This window comes from Entelurus aequoreus, linkage group LG15, assembly GCF_033978785.1.
Source record: "Entelurus aequoreus isolate RoL-2023_Sb linkage group LG15, RoL_Eaeq_v1.1, whole genome shotgun sequence".
Classification (NCBI taxonomy): Eukaryota; Metazoa; Chordata; class Actinopteri; order Syngnathiformes; family Syngnathidae; genus Entelurus; species Entelurus aequoreus.
This window is the reverse complement of record NC_084745.1, coordinates 38,969,428-38,995,250: the sequence shown is the minus strand read 5'-3', so window position 1 is coordinate 38,995,250 and position 25,823 is coordinate 38,969,428. Positions and strand designations below refer to the sequence as shown.

Genomic DNA, 25,823 nt, shown 5'->3' with positions numbered 1-25,823 from the left:
GGACCATCTGGTAGACTTGTAGGCCTCAGCGGTTTGGGCGAGTCAGCCCTGGCTACAATTTGACACCCATGACATGCCTTGCAGTATTTCTCGGCTGCCCTCTCCATGCCAGGCCACCAAACCTTTGTTCTGAGATGCTGTTTGGTTCCAACATTTCCCAAATGTCCTTCATGGGCCACTGAAGCGCTCGTCCTTGCAGTCTCTAAGGTAACACTATGCATGTTCCTCGTAGCACTATGTATCCTATCACACACAACTCATTGACGATTGGTGCATATGATTTACACTTTTCAAAACATCCACTTTTTATTGCATTGCGTACCTCCATTAATTCTGTACAACATGTCAGGTACGGAAATAAACGCAGGTCTGGCTATAAGAATAACAAAATTAGACTTAGACTTAGACTTAGACAAACTTTAATGATCCACAAGGGAAATTGTTCCACACAGTAGCTCAGTTACAATGATGGAAAGTGTAAGGATGGAAAGGACAATGCAGGTATAAATAGACTAAATATAGCGATATAAATATAACATATACGTAATATTTACAAAATACATGTACAGTATATTATATATACTGATATTTTATATTATATTATGTCTATATCATATATACAAAGTATAACAATTACCATGTACGCACATGACGACAATATTACAGTATATATGACAGCTGCAGCATAAAATAGAGAGTAAATCCAGCAGAAAATAGAAAATAGACATTAAAAACAAAGAGAAATAGCCAACATAGAAGGTGTCAAGTAATAGACAGATATCATCTATTGCTGTATGGCGAGTGATTATACAGCTGGATGGAGTGCGTAATGAAGGAGTTCTTGAATCGAACACTGTGGGAACGAAGCTGAAGGAGCCTGTTGGAGTATGAACTCCTCTGTCCCTCAATTGTCTGGTGGAGTGGGTGGGCAGGATTGTCCATGATGGCCAGCAGTTTGTCCAGTGTTCTCCTGTCCCTCACTGACACAAACGCCTCCAACTGCGTGCCAGTAGTTTGGCCGGCTTTCCGGATCAGTTTATCAATCCGGTTTGAGTCCCTTTTGCTGGTGCTGCTCCCCCAACAAACCACTGCAAAGTACAGAGCACTGGCCACAACAGACTGATAGAATATCTCCAACAGCTTGCTGCACACATTAAAGGACCTAAGCTTCCTCAGGAAAATGAGTCTACTCATGCCCTTCCTGTAAACAGCTTTGCAGTTGTCGTTCCAGTCCAGTCTGCTGTTCAAGTGGACTCCCAGGTACTTGTACTGCCCCACTACTGCCACCTCCCGGCCCTGGATCTTGATGAGCTCCACCGGGGTAATTATCTTCCTGAAGTCGATGACCAGCTCCTTGGTCTTGTCCACATTAAGGACCAGATGGTTCGCCTGAGACCACGCCACAAAGTCAGCGATCAGTGTCCTGTACTCCAATTCCTGTCCCTCTCTGATACACCCGACCACAGCAGAGTCGTCAGAGTATTTCTGCAGGTGGCAGGACCTGGAACTATACTGGAAGTCTGAAGGTGTTCAGGGTGAACAGGAAAGGAGACAGGACGGTCCCCTGTGGAGCACCTACACCACTGACCACAGTATCCGACAGGGAGCTCCCCAGTCGCACAAACTGGGGCCTGTCAGACAAGTAATCAGTGATCCAGGAGACAATGGAAGAACTGACACCCATCCTGAGCAACTTGTCTCCCATCAGAATTGGCTGAATGTTGTTAAAGGCACTGGAGAAATCAAATAACATGATCCTCACAGTGCCCTTCCCACCATCCAGGTGAGAGTGAGCATGATGCAGCAGGTAGATAACAGCATCATCCACTCCTACATGGGGCTGATATGCAATCTGTAGAGGATTCAGGGAAGGAGCCAGCCTCAGTTGATCCAGCACAAGTCTCTCGAGGACTTTGATGACATGGGACGTCAGGGCAACAGGTCTGAAGTCATTCAAGCCCGATGGGGTGGGCTTCTTGGGCACCGGCACTATGCAGGATGTTTTCCATAGCGCTGGTATTCGTTCTGACTTCAGACTCAGGTTGAAGATGAAGTGCAGGATCTCAGTCAACTGAGCAGCACAAGTCTTCAGGACCCAGGGGTTGACTCGGTCAGGGCAATTGCATACATCAATTGAAGACCTAATGAACCTCTTTGGATTATTCAACAGTAGTAATGCTTTTATTATTACTTGTTTTAATAATATTTTCATTTTTAAATGTTTACCAGTAACAACTCTTTCATTATTACATTTTTAACAGTAGTAATACTTTTATTACATATTCAACAGAAATAATATTTTCATTATTACATGTTTAACAGTAATAATACTTTTATTATTACAAGTTAAACAGCAATACTAATTTTATTACTACATGTTTAACAGTAATACTATTTTCATTATTAATTGGTTAATAGTAATGATATTTTCACTGTTACAGGTTTGGTCACTTGGCTGTTTCCCACATCCTGTTAGAAAACGGTGCGGACATGAATGGCCGTAACAGGCTGGGTGCGAGTGTCCTGACAATGGCTGCACGTGGAGGACACACTCACGTAGCCAAGCTCCTCCTTGAAAATGGCGCCTATGTGGACGACTACGATCATCTGTCCGATGCTGCTGAGGTTGTGTCCAACAGGAACAACAACAACAGGTTGTAGTAATGATGGCTGCTTGTCACGCTCAGACGGACATTTGGACATTCTTTGTGTATTGTGTCCACAGTGCAGCTTTTGAAGGCTGCGCTGGCGTGAGGGACTTCATGGACATCACAGCTCTGATGGCGGCATCTCAGCACGGCCACGAGTCCTCAGTGCGTCTGCTGCTGGACTGGGGATCTGACGTCACCTTCGCCCAGAAGACCACCTGCTGGGGTCCACTTATGGCGGCCACACTCAGCGGCAAGGTAGATATTTTATTATATTATATATCGCATTGAAAATAGCAAATAGAGATGCTCTGAAAGGTGGCGGTGGTGCAGCAGCTGGTGGAACGTGGCGCCGACCCAGACCGAGTCAACGTGTTGTCAAAGACGCCATTTGAACTTGCCATGCAGCTGAAACACACAAACATCAAAGCTTACTTGGATTCCATCACTACCGTCAGACCAAAGACTGGTAGGACTTCTCCTCATGAAATAATTTTTATCATGACATTACATTAATATGATTTTAAGGTGACATTACAGTAGATGTTGTTCTAAATATGATTTTAATGTGACATTACCGGAGATGTTCAAAATGTGATGCATTTGAATGTGACATGACAGTAGATGATGTTCCAAAAAATGACTGACTTTAACTAGCGCTGTCAAACGATTACAAAAGTTAATCGTGATTAATCGCGTTGTTCATACTTAACTCAAAATTAATCACAGATAGATATATTTTTTCATCAATAATAAGTGAACCTTGACAGATAAGTTTCAAGTTTTTCATACCATTACAATTAGTTTTAGTGAAATGTTTTTAAACATTATGCTTTTTTAAACACAATTTTAGAATAGAATAGAATAGAATAGATCTTTATTGTCATTGTACATTGTACAACGGAATTGCAAGCAAACTCATTTAGTGCAAATTCATAATGGCACATAAAAAACATAAGAACATGGTACTAAGATAAATAGATACAAATAATACATAAAATACCAAGCGCACAGCTCACATGCACAGTCATTCTTTTTTATGCCTTGTGTTCAGCGACACTATTGCTCTCGGGTAGAAAGTGTTCTTAAATCTGTTTGTCCGGCATTTTATTGTCCTGTATCTCCTGCCCGAGGGCAGCAGTTTAAAAAGTTTATGTCCGGGGTGAGATGGATCCCTTATGATGTTTTGGGCCTTTTTGAGGCACCTGGCACTGTACAGTTCATCTAGGGAGGGGAGAGAGCAACCAGTGATCTTCATGGCAGTTTTTATGACCCTCTGAAGTGTGTTTCTCTCTACCCATGTGCAGCTGGTATACCATACATACGTACATGCAGTATGTCAACACACTCTCTATTGAGCAGCGATAGAAAGACACAAGCAGTTTTTGTGACAGGTGGTTCTTTCTGAGTAGTCTTTTTGATGGTCACTGAGGTGTTCGCACTCTACGACAGGTCTTCCTCGATCTGGATGCCCAGGAACCTGAAGTTAGAGACCCTCTCCACATAGTCCCCGTTTATGTACAGTGGTTGAATACTTTCCGTTTTTTTCCTCCGGAAGTCCATGATCAGCTCCTTTGTCTTGGTGGTGTTAAACCAGGTTATTTTCCCTGCAAAACCCAGTCATGACAGTAAAAACATGACCTGCAGTGTGTTGGTGTCTCACCAGGTTTTGTATTTTGTAGGAATATGCTATTTGTATAGCACTTGCATTCAGAGGAGAGGCGCTACTTTTCCATGTTTAGATAGCAGTTTCACACATCACTAACACAAAATGTAGATTCTTACGATCATGCTTTGATTGATCAGCCTTTTATCCCCACTCAAACAACGTTTTTGGTGGTCTGAAACTTTTTTTTTTTAAAACTGGCTTCAGAGTACCCAAGAAACAATTTCGCCCGGATGTGTGAATCACTAATGATAGGACACTATGGAGACACATTTATTTCTTTATCAAAAACAAAAACTAAACATAAACGATGCTGTGGGGACATGCCCTTAGTTCCACTAAAAGTTATCTTAGTTTGTTTGAATGAAGATAAAGCATGAACTCTTTGCGTGTGTATGTGCGTGCGTGTGTGTCTGTGTGTCTGTGTGTGTATTTTTGTTTGTGTGTGTGTGTGTGTGTCATCCCTGCAGGTAACGCTAATGTGTTTGCTAACACAAGACCTCTTTCATGTCTTTGTGTAGCGGTAGTCATGCAGTTCAACTTGATATACCACTTGATATACTTACTTTGTACATTTACACTTGCATGTCTGCTGAGGTGTTTGAAATTCAAATGATTAGTCAAACACTTTTTAAAAAGCAACATTTAAGATAATATGCATTAAAAACAACTTTTTTGACTGTAACTAATTAAACCAGACATATGTATACATAGACATGTGTGTGCCTTTCTAAATCATGTCCAATCAACTGAATTTATTCCAATTGAACTGTGGGAACATCTCAAAAATGGTCAGTTGAAACAGGATGCACCTGAGCTCACTTTTGAGCTTCATGGCAAAAGCTGTGAATACTTATATACGTGTGATTTCTTAGCTTTTTGTTGTTTTTTCAATTAAATTGCAAAAATCTCTTAAAAACGTTTTCACATTGTCATTATGCGGTATTGTATGTAGAATTTTGAGGACCAAAATTAATGTATTCCATTTTGGAATGAGGCTGTAAGATAACAAAATATGAAAAAAGTGAAGTGCTGTGAATACTTTCCGAAAGCAATGTAAATGTAAATGTGAAAGTCATGTGATTATTTGTGCTGGGAATATTGCAACTTTTCAGTTTTAAATCAATTAATCAATCACAATTTATTTATATAGTCCTTAATCACAAGTGCCTCAAAGGGCTTTACAAAACACAATGACATCCCCTGATCTGAACCCACATATGGGCAAGGAAAAACCTCAAAAGAAGAAACCTTGGGAAGGGGCCACAGATGTAGGGACCCTCCTGAGTGTTGGGCTGCAATGGATGCCGAGTGGGTATTATTGTTATTATTATTGAATTGTTACATTGATAGATAATGTTAGAGTCCAGTCCATTGGGAAGCCAGCAGGGGGTCGTAGGGGATCTTCTTGCATGTAGACAAGTCGGCAACGCAGAGACGTCACCAACTGATGCATGGAAGAGCGATCCACCCTGGGTAACGACTTGGAACAGCTAGCGCCTGCTCCGGACTGGTACCTCTCCAGAGATTATCTGTGACCACCCGTTATCCTCTACATGCAGGAGAGGGGGGACAGAGCAGCAAAGAAACGCTGTAGGTCAACTAGTCTAAGCAGGATCGAGCAAAAGTATATACAGTAAATTAGTTTTAAGGCGGGACTTAAATGGTGGCATCTCTAACTAGCCAGTAGGGAATTACAGAGTACTTTAGCCCCAATAGAAAACGCTGTAGAGCAGTGGTTTTCAAACTTTTTTTACCAAGCACCACCTCAGAAAAAAACTTGGCTCTCCAAGTACCACCATAATGACCAACACTAAAATACAGTAATGTAGTAGGTCTAAGTATTCATTAAAACAAGGCTGAGGTTTTATTTAAAGGTGCCATATGTAATAATTTCATGTCAACTCATCATTAAATGGCCCTGGTATGTCAAAAGGCATTAACAAATCATATTGTTTTCGAATACCTTTATAACCGATAACAGTAGTTCAGCCGGGATATGTTCATTTGAAAATTAGATTTACAGCCCCGAAATCTTGTTATTGTTTAATTTCGATGCCCCGCCCACCACCGTTTGACCAACTAGAAAGTCTTTGAGTGTGTCACATCCGAATTGCGGTAGGTCAACTAGACTAAGCAGGATCGAGCAAGAGTTTATACAGTAAATTAGTTTTAAGGCGGGACTTAAATGCTTCGACTGAGGTGGCATCTCTAACTATTGCCAGTAGGGAATTACAGAGTACTTTAGCCCCAGTAGAAAACGCTGTAGAGCAGTGGTTTTCAAACTTTTTTTTACCAAGCACCACCTCAGAAAAAAACTTGGCTCTCCAAGTCATCATCATCATCATCATCATCATCGGCGGTCACTCGAAACGAGTATGACTGTCCTCCGAAGGGTCCCTATATGGAGGACGCCTGTGCGTGGAATCTTTTAATGTGGGGAGACTGGTGCACGGTCAGCCACCACACAGTCCTTGGCATTGAGCGGGCCAGGGTCCAGTGGCATGGAAACCAAGACGACTGGGGACCCGTCTTTGCTGCAGCCTTCATCCGCCTTCCCAGCCGTTGTGGTGCATTCCGCTGCCGCCATCTTCCGCCTGGTCCACCGTTGAGGCGGTTTTCACTATTCGCCCATAGCTGGGGTTATTTACCCATAGCTGGGACAGGGGTTGACTGGGCACCAGGGCATGTCCACACACCGGTGGGCCTGCATGCCCCGTCTCTGGGGCCCCCTGCTGCTCCGAGATCCCGTACAACTTAGCCTGGAACCGCGAGGTTCCAGTTACCGTGTGTGGCCACGAGGAGGCATGTACGAGTCTTGACAATGGAGAGGCTATGTACCGGCTGAGGAGGCTTATGCACTCGGCTCCTCTTTTCGCCCTCTGAGACAGAGGGCTAGCCGGCGGCACTAGCTGAAAGCAATGAGTATCAGGCAGAAGCAGCATGCAGCATAGCAAGCAAAAGCGGCATGCAGCATGCACTAACTACAGGTACTACTACTCCAAGGCTACTGCACTAGACGCATCACATCGCCCTGTGCGATGTTTTCTGCACACACACACTCTCCAAGTACCACCATAATGACCAACACTAAAATACAGTAACGTAGTAGGTATAAGTATTCATTAAAACAAGGCCGAGGTTTTATTTAAAGGTGCCATATGTAATAATTTCATGTCAACTCATCATTAAATGGCCCTGGTATGTCAAAAGGCATTGATAAATCATATTGTTTTCGAATACCTTTATAACCGATAACAGTAGTTCAGCCGGGATATGCTCATTTCAAAATTAGATTTACAGCCCCGAAATCTTGTTATTGTTTAATTTCGATGCCCCGCCCACCACCGTTTGACCAACTAGAAAGTCTTTGAGTGTGTCACATCCGAATTGCGGTAGGTCAACTAGACTAAGCAGGATCGAGCAAGAGTTTATACAGTAAATTAGTTTTAAGGCGGGACTTAAATGCTTCGACTGAGGTGGCATCTCTAGCTATTGCCAGTAGGGAATTACAGAGTACTGTAGCCCCAGTAGAAAACGCTGTAGAGCAGTGGTTTTCAAACTTTTTTTTACCAAGCACCACCTCAGAAAAAAACTTGGCTCTCCAAGTACCACCATAATGACCAACACTAAAATACAGTAACGTAGTAGGTCTAAGTATTCATTAAAACAAGGCCGAGGTTTTATTTAAAGATGCCATATGTAATAATTTCATGTCAACTCATCATTAAATGGCCCTGGTATGTCAAAAGGCATTGATAAATCATATTGTTTTCGAATACCTTCATAACCGACAGAGGTGGGTAGAAACGCGCTACATTTACTCCGTTACATCTACTTGAGTAACTTTTGGGATAAATTGTACTTCTAAGAGTAGTTTTAATGCAACATACTTTCACTTTTACTTGAGTATATTTATAGAGAAAAAACTCTACTTTTACTCCGCTCCATTTATCTACATTCAGTTCGCTACTCGCTACTGATTTTTATCGATCTGTTAATGCACGCTTTGTTTGTTTTGGTTTGTCAGACAGACTTTCAAAGTACGATCTATGCATGCCTGCGTTTCACCAATCAGATGCAGTCACTGGTGACGTTTGATTCCGTTTCACCAATCAGATGCAGTCACTGGTGACGTTGGACCAATCAAACAGAGCCAGTCGGTCACATGACCGTCACACGTGGACCCCGACTTAAACAAGTTGAAAAACTTATTGGGGTGTTACCATTTACTGGTCAATTGTACGGAATTTATACTGTACTGTGCAATCTACTAATACAAGTTTCAATCAATCAATCAAAAGTGTGAAGGAAAAAAGACACTTTTTTATTTCAACCGTACCTCTCTCAAAAGCCTAAAGACTGACCGCACAGTTCCTGTCTTCACAATAAAAGTGCCGCTCCATCGCACCTGCACTAACAAAATAAGAGTCTCCGGAAGCCAGCGCAAACAAGCTAGCAAGCTACGGAGTTTGCCGCCAATGTATTTCTTGTAAAGTGTATAAAAACGAATATGGAAGCTGGACAAATAAGATGCCAAAAACCAACCACTTTCATGTGGTATTAGACAGAAAGGAGGAACTTTTTTTCTCCTCCATTTGAAAACGTTGACGTTATCAGCACTACTGTCTGATTCCAATCAATGCAAGTCATCAGAATCAGGTAATACACCAACTTATATTCTTGTCTTCATGAAAGAAAGGAATCTATATGTTAAACATGCATGTATATTCGTTAAAAAACCTTTAACATGTGAACAAAAACGGCAAAATAAATAAATATAAATTATATACTGTATATATAAATGTATGTATACTGTACATATATATATATATATATATATATCAATCAATCAATGTTTATTTATATAGCCCTAAATCACATATATATATATCTATATATATATATATAGATCTATATATATATCTATATATATATATATATATATATATATATAGATATATATATAGATATATATATATATATAGATATATATATATATCTATATAAATATATCTATATATATATATATATATATAGATATATATATATATAGATATATATATATATATATCTATATATATATACTGTATATATATACATATATGATATGTGTGTGTATGTATATGTATATATGAGGTAGATCACCTCGACTTGGTAATTTATTAAGTAATTGATAAACGTTGAAAAACATATTGGGGTGTTACCATTTAGTGGTCAATTGTACAGAATATGTACTGTACTGTGCAATCTACTAATACAAGTTTCAATCAATCAATCAATGAATGCCTACTGAGCCTATAGTGCTGTTAAGTTATTGTGGCTCAATTTGCCTGAATTTTTTTTATTTTAATGTATTATTATTTAATATATATTATTGTTTTAGTTGCTTAAGAGATATTCCTGGCTCTGAATTTGCTCTTTGCTATTTTTATGTTTTTGTGCATTATTTGTTGCCGTCATCATGAAACGAACAGGTTACTCATCAGTTACTCAGTACTTGAGTAGTTTTTTCACAACACACTTTTTACTTTTACTCAAGTTAATATTTGGGTGACTACTCCTTACTTTTACTTGAGTAGTAAATCTCTAAAGTAACAGTACTCTTACTTGAGTACAATTTCTGGCTACTCTACCCACCTCTGATAACCGATAACAGTAGTTCAGCCGGGATATGCTCATTTCAAAATTAGATTTACAGCCCCGAAATCTTGTTATTGTTTCATTTCGGTGCCCCGCCCACCACCGTTTGACCAATTATAAAGTCTTTGAGTGTGTCACATCCAGGTTGCCAGTTACGCAACGCCACCTTCGTCAGGCTACTGCCACTGATAAAGTTACTAAACATGTCAGACCTTGGTAAATCTAAAAGGCATCGTTACGATTCTCAACTTATTAATGACGTTTTCTCATTACTTGTAATAAATGGAAATGGACATTTCGTATATGAACTACATTGTCCAATACAGTCTATGATCTTGTCTAACAAAGTGAAACGAATGCTGAACATGCTAGCCCGGTCAATGACACATTGACATATAGGCTAACGAGGGAAATATATGCCCATTAGCCTGTATGTCGATGTGTCATCCAACTGATAGGGAAAAGTATATTTTCGACAAATAAAACCTACCGTATTTTTCAGACTATAAGTCGCTCCGGAGTATAAGTCGCACCGGCCGAAAATGCATAATAAAGAAGGAAAAAAATATATATAAGTCGCATTTTTTGGGGAAATTGTTTTGATAAAACCCAACACCAAGAAAAGACATTTGAAAGGCAATTTAAAATAAATAAAGAATAGTGAACAACAGGCTGAATAAGTGTACGCCATATGACGCATAAATAACCAACTGAGAACGTGCCTGGTATGTTAACGTAACATATTATGGTAAGAGTCATTCAAATAACTATAACATATAGAACATGCTATACGTTTACCAAACAATCTGTCACTCCTAATCGCTAAATCCGATGAAATCTTATACGTCTAGTCTCTTACGTGAATGAACTAAATAATATTATTTGATATTTTATGGTAATGTGTTAATAATTTCACACATAAGTCGCTCCTGAGTATAAGTCGCACCCCCGGCCAAACTACGAAAAAAACTGTGACTTATAGTCCGAAAAATACGGTACTTGGATATGGGTAGTGTCAGTGCCTATTTCGTTCTCAATATGCGGATATGCTGAGGAAAGAGGGTTCCAACATTAGCACGGCTATTGCGGTTTCTGGTACTGTATGTGCATCAAACACATATGGGGTGGTATTTGCTTGGCACAATATAATGCATTGCATGTAATGATTTTCTACTTTTTGTATTAAAATGGTAGTAGGCTTTATGATTTATGCGTAACTGGGTTTTTGCGTAATGTCTGTTGGCTCATAGACTTGCACTCTGCACTGAAAGATGGTGATTGATTGATTGATTGATTGATTGAGTTTAGTTTATTTCAAACATGAACACACTTACGATATTATACATTACACATAATTTCATATAGTTTCTCTTTACATCATGTCCAAAAAGCAGTAGGAAGAAACAAAGCTTATTTAATCCTTCCCCTTCAGGATTAAATACTTCAGGGCGTTTAAAAATGCATTTACTGTCTTCTTTTTGTAACACAGTTACATCAGTGAATGATTAATACAGCAGTTCTTGCAATGTATAATTAAGTCAGTCATGATAAACATACTGAGATGAAGAATACCCCGTTTTCAATAAAGTTGAAGGTATTTCTCATAATACTTCTTCCTTGTACTTTGTAAGCACTATTTATTTGAACAACCTCTTAAACTGGATCATATCAGTACATTGTTTAACTTTTTTGCTTAATCCATACCATAGTTTAATCCCGCATACTGATATGCTAAAAGGTCTTAAATGTTGTACGTGCATACAAATATTTTAAGTTAGTTTTTCCTCTAAGGTTATATTTCTCCTCTTTAGTTTAGAAGAATTGTTGAACATTCTTGGGTAGCAGGTTATAGTTTGCTTTGTACATAATTTTAGCTCTTTGCAATTTTACCTAATCGTTGTAATTCAATGTTTCTGATTCAATAAATAGAGTGTTTTTATATTCTCTATGTCCAACATTATGTATCAGTCTAACTGATCTTTTTGTAACACGGTTAGTGAATGAAGAGCACATTTGTAGTTATTTCCCTCATATTTCTGCACAATAACTCAGATTTGGTAACACTCGCAAGCAGTAGAGAATATGGAGTGATTTTTGGTCCAAAACATATTTTGCTTTGTTCCTTATTGAAATATTTCTTGCCACCTTATGTTGCATATTTTTTATATGAGATTTCCAGTCAATTTTATTATCTATTATTACACCCAAAAGGCTAGTTTCTTTAACCTTTTCAATGTCTACTCCGTCTATTTGTATTTGTGTATGATGCTCTTTTGATGTGCATACATGGAAGAGGTAATTTTACTGTTGGCCTTGGTTTGCCATCAAAGTAGGCCTATGCGATATATCCATCCATCCATCCATTCATCCATTTTCTACCACTTGTCCCTTTCGGGCTTGCGGGGGGTCGCTGAAGCCAATCTGTGCTGCATTCGGGCAATAGGCAGTGTACATCCTGGACAAGTCGCCACCTCATCACAGGGCCAACACAGATAAATAATATATTATATATTCCATCCATCCATTTTCTACCGCTTATTCCCTTCGGGGTCGCGGGGGGCGCTGGAGCCTATCTCAGTCATATATAATTATTTTGATGGTGGTCCATGCGGTCAAACTAGACATTTTAGCAGGGTAATGCCAACAATCTGTCCAGACTCTCGACTAAAATATTGCTGCGTACCTTTACAAATACATTTGGCTAATCGACATTAGTAAAATGTGGCATCATAACTTTGTAAACCATCTTGCAAGAAGCATAAACAAGAGAAACCTACAGCGTAGGACTCGTCACTTGCAATTTGAAGTTCCTTGGAGTAGGATTCAGATTCAGCTGCGTATCTGGCATTCTCAGTCAGGGAGAGTGGGAGAAGACTACAGAATTTTCAATCAATCAATCAATGTTTATTTATATAGCCCTAAATCACAAGTGTCTCAAAGGGCTGTACAAGCCACAACGACATCCTCGGTACAGAGCCCACATTTTGACCGTGATTGCAGTACCATTTCTAGCCACATTACTACATATGGCACCTTTAACAAAAATATTTAATATTTTTGGCAACTGTAACATTACACACATTTAGAACAGTAAAACTGTGTTTGTATGTAGGAAATAAAACACTGTACACTAATCAAGTGATTATTTTAGTGTACCACTAGATGGAGCCTGCGTACCACAGTTTGAGAATCACCGGTCTAGAGCCTGCAGACTTTTTTGGTGCTCTGGGAATCAATAATAAACCCGCGTTCTTGGACCACAGATTTTGAGATGGAACATACGGCACAATACAATCAGAAAGATAAGATGGTGCTAAACCATTTAGTAATTTGTACATGAGTAACATAACCTTAAAATCACACCTTGAGTGTACCAGGAGCCAGTTCAGGTGGGCCAGTGTAGGTGTAATATGATTAAACTTTCTTCTACTTGTCAAAAGTCTAGCAGCTGCATTTTTGTACCAACTGCAAACCTTTAATACTAGACATAGGAAGACCCGAAAATAATGTTACAGTAATTGAGACAAGACGTAACAAACAAATATATAATGATCTCAGCTCCATTGGTAGACAAAATGGGACGGCTCAAACAAGAGTTGGATCAAAAATAATACAAGGACAGTAATGTGATTTATAGTTAAACACAGGACAAATATTTTAGAGAAACAATATTAAATATTTTCAACTACAATATGAAAACTAAATAATATTAACAAAATAATACAATTGTTCACTTTTATTACATACAGTTGTTTTACTAAAATAAAGTCAATAGTGTAAAATAAGTTAGCAAAGTAAAACATAGTATTGGCTTTTGCCCTCAAAAGTCCTTCTGTATCCAACAACTGAATGCATTAACAATGTATAAATATAACATTTTTAACTATCAATAAAATGAGGAACACAACAACAAACACTTATTTGTGAAAGTAAAGAGAAATGAAAAATATCAACAATCACATCACGCTAGTATCGATCCAGTACTGATACTACACCTGGTATCGATATTCGAGTGGAGCCTTCCACCTCTAGTGACAGGGTACTTAACATCATACATACTTAACATCTACTGTATGTAACAATTGTATTACTTTACTAGTGTGACAAACTGTTCTTATTCGGGATGTCCCTATCCGATATTGATATGGTATATGGGTCCGATATCATCAATCGATATCATCATCCAATACATCATGTGCTTGCATGTAAAATATGTGATATAATTTCTGATACAAGCAGTCTGACAGCGTGTTTACTTGTTCAAAGCTGGACAGACCAACTTTATGTGCATATTACAGGACATTTAAAACAACTAAATGTCCTCCAATAAGCACACAAGGTTGATATTTTCTTGTACTTCAGTCAAGTTATTTACAAAAGATAAACATGGTAGGCTATTAGCTAGAAGGAGCTGCAGCTACACAACAGCTAAGACAATACCACACAAGCTAGACATACGTGAATAAGTGTCCTTCATTGAACAATATTGCAGTCTAAAACAGCCCAATTGTCAATATAAAACTATCAAATAATCTCCAACAAAATGGACTGAATGACAGCCCTGACAAAGCTGCAGTGGGAATATAAAGGGAGCAGCATCATGTGTTTCACGGAGTCCTGGCTGAATGAACATTTATTGAACACTTTGGTCTCCCCTGGACGGATTCTCACTCATCCGCGCGGACCGGACATTATCCAAGAGAAGTAAGAAGAAAGGGGGGCTGACTGTTTGTGAATAACAGGTGGCGTAGTCATAATCAAAACCCTGTTAAAGAACACCTATGTATCTGGGACATTGAGCTACTGGCAGTCAGTATTAGAGCTTATTACATCCCCTGGGAGTTTTCACATGTAATTTGGATAACCGTTTATATCCCATTTCAACTGGCGCTGCTGCTGCATGCGTTTGAGTGCGTATAGAGCACAGTGTCACAGCTGCAGACAAAGCACCCACAAGCTATTTTCCTTGTCTCTAGTGACTTCAATCATGACACTCTTTTTGCCACTCTGCCCACATTAACTTGATATGTGAAGTGCCATACAAGAGAAAATAAAACTGTGGACTTGTTTTATGCTAATGTAAAGTAAGTGTATACAATTACCCCCTTTAACTCTCTTGGCCACTCTGATCACAACCTTGTTCATCTTCTCCCACAATTAACCCCCTCACATTCAACCCCCGTTCCACCGCAGCCCCAGCTGTTCACACCTCAGCATTGTCCACACCTCCCTGATCCACTCCTCCCAGACAGCCCCCTCCATAAACCACCAGCAAACTTAACAACCTGAGCCATCACCTACCCAGCATTCCATCAGTCTGGATCAAGTGAGGAGGAAGTTGGGAAGGAACAAGGTCAGGAAAGCTGTAGATCCAGATTGCATTGGTTCTAGGCTACTCAATGTGCAGACTAGCTCACTGGTGTGGTCCAGTACATTTTAATCTGCGCCTTAGCCTTGGAAAAAGTCCCTACCCTCTGGAAGACCTCCTGTGTGGTTCCAATCCTTAAAACATGTCATCCCAAGGAGCAGAACCACTTCAGACCTGTTGCCCTGACCTATCACTTCACAAAGACCATGCAGAGGATCATCCTCAGACACCTTTGCTTGCAGACATTGTCAGCAATGGACTTCTTGCTTACTGTCCAAATATCAGGGTGGATGATGCCATCATCAACCTGCTGCATTGGGCCATCACCCACCTGGAGACTACTAAAAGTGCGGTGGGAGTCATGTTCTTTGACTTCTCCAGCGCTTTTAACACCATCTGCAGGCAATTCTACATGTGAAAATGGAGGCGGCGGAATCGTGTCCAGTTTTGCTATACTTTTTAGAAGCGAGGAGTCAAGCACATTAGGACCACCTCATATCACCCTCAGGCCAAATGCGGTGTGAAAAGGTTCAACCAGACCCTCAAGGATGGCATCAGAGTACACCTGGCAGATGAGGTCCCATTCTCCTCGGCACTGCAGAGCACACTGTTGAATCACAGGGCGACAACGCATTCCACAACAGGCTGCTCTACAGCCCTTCTGATGCTGGGCTTCCCTTGGACCTCCTGCACCCTCCAAAGGGTGATAATCTAGTGGCGGTACCCGCTACGGGCGACAGAGTGGTCAAGCATCAACACCGCTTGAAGCAGCAGTTCCACCAGATGCACCGGGAAAAATGCCCTACACTTGTTGTGTTGGACTTTTTTTTTTTTTTTTTTGTCCTGCCCAGCTTCTCAGGCAAATCATATAGTAGATGTAGATGCCCATATCGGCTGTTCAGATTTACTTTACAAAAGAGAAGTGTAGGATACTTCTTTTGTTGCCTTATTTGTATTTTGACTTTATTAAATGTATTTATATTATCATTTGGTGCAGCCGGGCCGGAGTAGGAGGGGATAGAAAGAGAAAAAAAGGAAGACAGAGGGGGGAATTGTGGGGACAAGAGGGGGATTAGACAGAGAGACAAAAACAACAACAGCAAACACAACAACAACAACAGAGCAACATGTTGGACTTGCACGCACGCACGCAAGCAGGCAGGTGCCACTCTTCTTGACCATATATTTACAAATAAGATTGAAATAAACATTGAAGCAAGACTACTCTTACATGAAGGGACAAGCGGTAGAAAATGGATGGATGGATGGACATAAGTGACCACCTTCCTGTATTTGCCGTTTTCCAGAATGTCTTTAGGACAGAGAAGGAAAAATATGAATACTTGTAAATTTATTAGGAATAGAACGCCGGAAGCCATTTCTGCCCTTAAATTGTGTAATCAAAGCTGGAATGAGGTTTATCCCAACCAAGCCTATGAAGCGTTTTTAACCACACTAATGACAGCGGTAGAAAATGGATGGATGGATGGATGATGCCCTATGACAGGGGTCGGCAACCCAAAATGTTGAAAGAGCCATATTGGACCAAAAATACAAAAAAAAATCTGTCTGGAGCCGCAAAAAATTAAAAGCCATATTACATGTGTCATGAGATATACATTTAATTAAGATGACTTAAAGGAAACTAAAGGAGCTCAAATATAGCTACAAATGAGGCATAATGATGCAATATGTACATATCGCTAGCCTAAATAGCATGTTAGCATCGATTAGCTTGCAGGCATGCAGTGACCAAATATGTCTGATTAGCACTCCACACAAGTCAATAACATCAACAAAACTCACCTTTGTGCACTCATGCACAACGTTAAAAGTGTGGTGGACAAAATGAGACAGAAAAAGTGGCATAAAACACGTCCTAGAAAGTCGGAGAAATGTATACATGTAAACAAACTATACGGTGAGTTCAAGGACCGCCAAAATAAGTAGGACAAAACGGCGCTCGCCAAATACTCGAATGAGTGAAGCATATTTAACATAAACAGTGTGATTTATAACAATTAGGGAGGTTTGTGTCATGTTTGTCCTCCTACAGAAACCATACTAAAACAAAAAAATAGATTTTTTTCCCCCTCATCTTTTTCCATTCTTCATACATTTTTGAAAAATCTCCAGAGAGCCACTAGGGTGGCGCTAAAGAGCCGCATGCGGCTCTAGAGCCGCGGGTTGCCGACCCCCGCCCTATGAGAAACACTGCCCATTAAGGAAACATAATGGGAAGCGCCACCCTGTGGAAAAACCATGAATAACAAGAGGGATAGAGAAAGAATGCAAAAAGAAAAAACTCAAGACATGGTTCGATGTAAACAAATTATCCTTGAATCTAAGTAAGACAAAACTCATGATATTTGGCAACGGAAAAATGTATAATAAAGTCACATTAAGGATAAATAACATCACCATTGAAAGAGTGGATGAATTTAAATTTCTCAGAGTGCAAATTGATCATAAATTAAATTGGAAATCTCACATTAACCTTGTAAAAAGGAAAATGTCCAAAACCATTGCCATAATAAATAGATCTAAACGAAGTCTGAACCAAAACACATTATACTCACTATATTGTTCCCTCATAGTCCCATACATGTCATACTGTGTGGAGGTATGGGGAAACACTTATAAAACTAATGTTAATTCAATTTTTATCCTGCAGAAAAGAGTCATAATTGTGCATTTGAACAATCGTATGTGATATGTGTAGATATATGTATATATATATATATATTTATATATATACATACATATATATATACCGTAATTTCCGGACTATAAGCCGCACCTGGCTATAAGCCGCACCAGCTAAATTTAGGGGAAAATACAGATTGCTCCATATATAAGCCGCACCCGACTATAAGCCGCAGGGTTTTGATGTGTAATTACCGTAGTATATAGGGGTTCCTGCTACCACGGAGGGGATTGTCGGGACAGAGATGACTGTTTGGGAACGCAAACAAGCGGTATAGCTCGGTTGGTAGAGCGGCCGTGCCAGCAACTTGAGGGTTGCAGGTTCGATCCCCGCTTCCGCCATCCTAGTCACTGCCGTTGTGTCCTTGGGCAAGACACTTTACCCACCTGCTCCCAGTGCCACCCACACTGGTTTAAATGTAACTTAGATATTGGGTTTCACAATGTAAAGCGCTTTGAGTCACTTGAGAAAAAGCGCTATATAAATGTAATTCACTTCACTTTATTAACAATAAATCTTTCAATCATTCAATCAAACTTTCACATCTTTGACATGGCGAACAGCATTCGTGCAGAGTACAAATACTACAACGGTGCAAAGTAATACAAAGTGCTCGCCTGTACGTTATCAAAATAACCAGCCTACCGGTATATGAAAAGTCAGTCTTTAATCATTGTGTGATCGTCTTCCTCCTGCGTACTAAAACCACCGAAATCCTCTTCGTCGGTGTCGGAGAAGAACAGGCCGTAAATAAGCCGCACCCTTGTATAAGCCGCAGGGACCAGAACGAGGGGAAAAAGTAGCGGCTTATAGTCCGGAAATTACGGTATATGTATATATGCATGTATATACATGCTTTAACAATGCATGTGATTAAGCTTAACAATGCATGTGATCAAGTACTATGATTTTGACAGAGACTCTAGAGTCCTTTCTTGTGTTTCTTTATCTCAAGATCGATTTTTTGTTTTCTTTTCTCTATTTAACATGTACAAAGTGAATGTGGAAAGGGTAGGCATAATAAACTTTTAGCTTCAGCCTAGTAACTTTTTGGTCAGGAAATGTGGACCGATACTTTTGTTTGTTTGTCTGCTGTGCACTTGAGGTGTGCGGTTTGCATGAACTGATGACCAATACAAACCATTGAATTGAAATATATTAAAATGTTTAACCAGCAGGACTTCTTGAATGTTTTTGACAGATGACGAGAGAAGAAGACCAGACGTGTTCAGTGCCCTCAAACTGGGTACTTTGGAAAAGCAGATTGCAGGTTGTTAAAGATGAAACAATAACACGTTTATTGTTAATTCGGGATCAGGCAACTCCCAGCTGGTCAAAGAGATCTTGGAGGAAGACCCCACTCAAGTGAATTCGTCCAATCAGGAGGGAGCGTCGCCTCTGATGATAGCGGCAGTGAGCGGCCAGTTAGAAGTTGTGCAGCTGATGGTGGACAAGAAAGCTGACGTGGACAAACAAGATGGCGTTCATGGCTGGACGGCTTTGATGCAGGCCACATATCATGGGTATGTTTGTGCACGTACTGTTTTATGCAGTATTGTTTATTCCATAAATATTAATAATATACATGTTAACACAGGAAGTGAACTCACAGAAATATTTTCCTGAGAATCAGCACTGCACTTTGTTAGTTAAATTGACAAAATAATTTTAATGAAAAACTATTTTCAGAAAAATAGAACTATTTTATGCAAAACACAAATGTCCACTGAAGAGTACGCTTGCTCTGATCTTCAGCAATATTAATTGATTATTGTGACATGAATCAGGCATGAACGTACACGCTAAGAAGTATTTACTCGTTCATAATTTTTACAATTACACAACTTACCTGACAAATGCTGTAGAAAGAAGCGGACCGAAGTCAGTACACTGGAACCTGTTTATGTCAGTCCCGTTTATGTCGACAACCCGCTTCTGTCCACAGGCTGTCTATGTGGACCAACTCATCAAGTCCTCGTCCACTTTCTTAGTATTATAATTATTAGAAACGTCCTTAGGTCGATACACATGGTGAACCGCTTGTGTCAACATAAAATGTGAGCGTCGAAAAGGTAATTTCTATCCATCCATCCATCCATTTTCTACCGCTTGTCCCTTTTGGGGTCGCGGGGGGTGCCTGAGCCTATCTCGGCTGCATTCAAAATTCCATTTATGTTAACATTTATAGTATTGTTGATATTATTATTGTCACTAGGCAGAAACATAACTATATCTATTTGTAAATGTAATTACATAATATTAAAACATGCACACATTCACTTCCTGTTCAGCTTTAGAATAAAAGCATAGCAGTATTTAGTATTACATTTTTAGAATATTAAACACAGGAAAATGTATTGTCGTCCATTCACATAATCAAATTAATGTTAGATAAAAGTGTAAAATGAAGCTCAAGAATCAAAATAATAATATGCACAAAGAAAAGCTGGTCAACAAACTGCTGTAGATTCAATAACCATGTATTATCCCACATTCTTTATTCAGGTTTATTCTGGACAAGTCACAAGTTAATTAACACATTTGGTTAGTTTCACTTTCTATTATGGTTATGTTCACAAGTGCTTACAGTCAAGCTGAAATGATGAAAATTACTTTTATTCTAGCAGCAAGTTTTTTTTCTTTTGCAATGACTCAGGCGTATCCCAGAAATGCACCAGAAGAATCAATGTGATAAAAAACTATTTCTCAGCTTTTATTTACATTTGCCAAAATAACTAAAATATGCTATGGGTAAGAATAATTTATATAAAGTGCTCATGTTGACATGAGTCACCCAGTCTGAGTGTTGAACTGCTTCTACTGTACATCACAGCTGATTATAGCAATCTTCTATTGTGATCCCCATCCCAAATCATGTAAATCTAAAGAATTTAGGGATTTTAGACCAGTTGCATTAACATCATCATCTTGAAAATCTTTGAGAAAATTGTTAAAGGCCTGGTCCTGCCTTCTATAGAGGGACTTGATCCACTACAATTTGCCTATCAAGCAGGGAAAGGTGTACCGTATTTTTCGGACTATAAGTCACAGTTTTTTTCATAGTTTGGCCTAGGGTGCGACTTAAACTCAGGAGCGACTTATGTGTGAAATTATTAACACGTACCGTAACCGTAAAATATCAAATAATATTATTTAGCTCATTCACGTAAGAGACTAGACGTATAAGATTTAATCGGATTTAGCGATTAGGAGTGACAGATTGTTTGGTAAACGTATAGCATGTTCTATATGTTATAGTTATTTGAATGACTCTTACCATAATATGTTACGTTAACATACCAGGCACGTTCTCAGTTGGTTATTTATGCGTCATATAACGTACACTTATTCAGCCTGTTGTTCACTATTCTTTATTTATTTTAAATTGCCTTTCAAATGTCTATTCTTATTGTTGGATTTTATCAAATAAATTTCCCCAAAAAATGCGACTTATACTCCAGTGCGACTTATATATGTTTATTTCCTTCTTTATTATGCATTTTCGGCCAGTACGACTTATACTCCGGAGCGACTTATACTCCGAAAAATACGGTAGATGATGCAAAGCTTTTTATACTTAACCACCTCTACAAACATTTAGAGAAGCCACAAGCCCATGCCAGGCTCTTATTCGCTGATTTTTCTCCAGCATTTAATACAATGCAGCCACATCTCATAATAAAGAGCCTTGTGTCTAAATTTGAATTGTCTCACCAGCTTGAATTATGGATAATAGACTGTTTAGCTAGCAGAGAGCAAAGCGTTTCTGTAAACGGCTGTCTCTAACCATCTCCACGGGTTCACCCAAAGGATGCGTCCTTTCACCCTTACTTTTTATTATGTTTACTGATGAATGCAGGAGTTGGCAGGAAGACCGCTATCTGATTAAATTCTCTGATGACACGGCACTCCTGTCCCTCCACTATGGTTCACAATCAAAGCATGAGAGGGCCTAACGGATTTGATCTCCTAGTGTGACTGGAACTTTTTGGATTCAAATGTATCTAAAACCAAATAATTAAGTATTGATTTTAGATGTAAGAAGGAAATTTCTACGAAGTGCATCATACATAACAAAAAAGTTGACATTGTTTCATCATATAAATACTTAGGGACCATTTTTGACGACCAGCTCAAGTTGTGAACACAGATTTTATAGTGAAGCAAGCACAACAGAATTCATCTTCTCAGAAAATTTTATTATTTCTCTTTCAGGCCTGTTATACTCTGTTGTTTTTATGAAACATTTATTGAGAGTGTTATGTGTTTTTCTTTTATTTGTTGGTTTCACTGTCTTTCAGTTAAAGACCGAAACAGCCTGACCAGTATTGTTAAATCTTGCTCTAAGATTACCGGAGTAAAACTAAGAGACTTAAACTTCTTCTGCGACCAGCAATTCCCCCGAAAAGCAAAGAGCATTTTAGCTTCCCCGAGACATGTCCTTGCGGAGGGATTCTCACTGTTTACTTCAGGGCGACGTTATGCCCTTCCATTGTGTGAAACAAATCGCTTTTTTGTTTATTTCAGAAATAAAGATGTTGTCAAGTACCTACTGAGTCAGGGGGCTGATGTCAATCTTCGAGCAAAGAATGGATATACAGCATTCGATTTGGTTATGCTGCTCAATGATCCAGGTACCGACTTACATTGTCATAATTTCTGTACTGCTTGTCCTCATTAGGGCAACAGGTCATCTGGATCCCAGCTGACTTTGGGCAAGACTGGTCATCAAACACAAAGCACATATTTAAAAACATTCACATTCACACTAATGCACAATTTACACTATATAATTCACATAACATAATATGCATGTTTTATTATACATTTAACATAACATACCTTTGTATTTTTATTACACTATACCAGTGATTCTCAGACTGTGGTACGCCAAAGAATCGATTAATCAAATATTCAAACATTGTTACTGTTCAAACTGTGTGTAATGTTGCAGTGGTGAAAATTATCAAATATGTGGCATGTTTTTATTACACTATACTATTAACATAAATGCATGTTTTAATTTACATTTAACATGTATGTTTTTTTTTACACTATTACTATTACATATGTTTTTCTTCCACTATACTATTAACATACCGTAATATGTTTTTATCATACTGTACAATTAACATAGCGTGTATTGCTTTATTCCACTATACTATTAACAAAACATATGTTTTTCTTCCACTGTAAAATTAACATAATATGTTTTTATCATACTGGACAATTTATACTTACATAACATAATATGCATGTTGTAACGTTGCGTAGGCGTAGGCCAGCGAACATTTCATTCTACTATACTATAACATGTAGTGTATATTTGAGAACACTATCCTATTAAAACAGCGAGTATGTGTCCTCACAAGGTCCCCCCTTAATGCCCGTCTCTTGCCATCAACCCTCCTGTCTGCCGCTGTCACTGAATCCAAATGTACGAATTCCTCAAGAATGTGGAACATCTTTGGCAAATTGATATTCTCCCATATGTCAGCAAGGAAACCAACAAGATCTCAGCATTTTACAAACTTTGAACTTATACCGGTTGAAGGTGTCCATCGCTAAGCTACTCCTCTGCGAAGTCGCCAACCAGCCACTTGCTATGTACACCTCCAGATGCCGTAATTCCAAACTTATGCGGCATTGAACGCAAGTGGCTGTCAACCTGCAACCTCTTACTGTAAATAACAAACTTATTTAGACAGAATATGTTGCTAAAAATTCTACAGCGGTTGCAGCAAAGAGTACAGAGTTATAGTACATATCGAATGGTGAACCATGATAGAAAGGACAGCGTGGTCTTCAGCTCTTCTTGCTTCTATGGTCAGTATCTGAATGGGCCAACATCGAGCCCTACCATGATTGGGGTTCTGCTGTGTTTCCAACGCTATGTTATGGCCAAAAGTGGGGATATCAAGTCAATGTTACACCAGATGTGCTTACTGGCCCGCGACAAATCATCCCTCCAATTCCTATGGCGGAATGTGTAGAAGGCATTTGAAGCACCGATTTTTGAGTGGCAGATGTTATCTTAATAAAAAGAACCTAAAGCCCCTGTTGTCAGGGACCATGAGACACCGGACTCTCTACTCATGCAAGTTGCGCGCTCCTATATGCTTCCACAGTGTTAGTAGGGTTGAAGATGCCAAGGTTCTGTTTGACAATCTGAATGTACTTCTAAGCAAGGGAGGCTTTGAGCTCTGGTAGTGGGTTTGCAACATGCCAGAAGTTGTGGCACACCTACATCCTGAAGCACAGTCAACTAGTAGTGAGCTGGGGTTACCCAAGGTAAAGGATAACAAACCCAGCCATGGACTATGCTGTGATTGCTTAAAGTTGTTATAATCACGCTACTGAATCTTCAGTTCCTACATTCAGAAATGTCTACTTGTCATAAAAGACCCTCAAGAGTTACTGCTCCACCCTGAACCGGAAAGAGTTTTCACTGAACTCCGATGCACATTTTGGATTGTACGAGGCAGGGAAAGCCGACACCTTGGATGTTTTCAAAATGGCTAATCACCCACCGGCTCGACTTCAACCCAATAACCCATCTTTCTGTTCAACCAGAGTTGATTGCTTTAGACCTCTCCCAGTGAGAATCAGGAGCCTCACCGAGAAAAGATGGGGTCTTAATTACAAATGCATGACAACTCGTACGGTACCGTATGTGCAACTACTGGAGAACCTTGATCCAGGTGCCTTCCTGCTATCACTTAGTACGTGTCCATGCACTAAATTATTCAGATTTCTCAAATAGTTAGGCTCTAATTAAGCCTCCTACAGCCCATGAAAACACCTTATAGTGTACAGGAGGCACATGGCGTATGACCAATAGTCTCATTTAACAGTGTGCATGGACACTTGGACTTCATGCGAAGGTGTGAAAATACAAAAAAAAAAAATATTTGAAAAATCAGATTCATAATTTCGTGTATGGAACCGTAGTGAGTGAGAAGATTTACCTAGTGATGTGGAAAATCCTTTGAACTCCTAATGGACAATGATACCAACTTTGATAATGAAGAATGCAAGCTATGTGCCGTAGTTGCTTCAATGGTACCTCAGTTGAAAGAGCAACTTGTGGAGCACCAGGTCTCATTCTGATTCGATCCTCCCAGCGCGCTGCACTTTCAGGTGCACGTGGGAGAGGGAAGTTAAATCTTTTAAGACAGCACTCAACGTTCTCTTGCCTCCATCAGGCCTTCAACATAAAGTCAACAAAATGTGTGGATCATTCAATTGTCTGTGTTGTTGTTGTAAATGTACTGAATATTTGTCATCTTCTGTGTTTGTTGGCAGACACAGAGTTGGTGCGTCTGTTAGCGTCAGTGTGTATGCAAGTGGACAAGGACAGGTCCAAACAACGTGGCAGGACAACTCATTCTAAAAGCAGACCTTCTCTCAACAATGCTCCTGTTCTGCCTGATGACAAAGGAGGCCTGAAGGTACCGGTACTTTTTTTTAATTTCCAATTTAGTTTCTGTTTAGTTTCAAAGTATAGGATCCGATTTATTGTGAGCTTCCTTACACTCATTAACATAGGCGCCGATCTACATTTCTGCTTGTGAGTGCTCGTGTGTGTGTATTAAAAAAAAAAATAGACGTTCAGCAAAGTTAATATCCCATATGATTTGTTGCTCTATTATTTCGTAAAACGGACCAAAGGCACCACAAAATTAACTACAACAAGATTGATTTTGAAAAAATTATTTTAAAGATTGAAAGTTGCTCAGCATTGTCCGTGGGTGCTCGGGCCCCGAAGCACCCACGGGATCGGCGACTATG

General features: G+C 39.4%; 1 protein-coding gene across 2 annotated transcripts in view; it reads left to right on the top strand.

Annotated features, from left to right (window-relative positions):
* Positions 1-25,823, top strand: part of LOC133630468 (ankyrin repeat and SAM domain-containing protein 6-like) — a 55,330-nt gene that overhangs the window by 8,065 nt on the left and 21,442 nt on the right. The window contains exons 2-8 of one of the 2 annotated variants that reach the window (XM_062022074.1): positions 2,442-2,654; positions 2,726-2,906; positions 2,982-3,117; positions 19,234-19,278; positions 19,351-19,555; positions 22,560-22,666; positions 25,338-25,483. In XM_062022074.1, the coding sequence (XP_061878058.1) occupies positions 2,442-2,654; positions 2,726-2,906; positions 2,982-3,117; positions 19,234-19,278; positions 19,351-19,555; positions 22,560-22,666; positions 25,338-25,483 (1,033 nt within the window). Of the gene's footprint in view, positions 1-2,441; positions 2,655-2,725; positions 2,907-2,966; positions 3,118-19,233; positions 19,279-19,350; positions 19,556-22,559; positions 22,667-25,337; positions 25,484-25,823 lie in introns of both variants that reach the window. The other variant, XM_062022073.1, reaches the window with a different exon arrangement.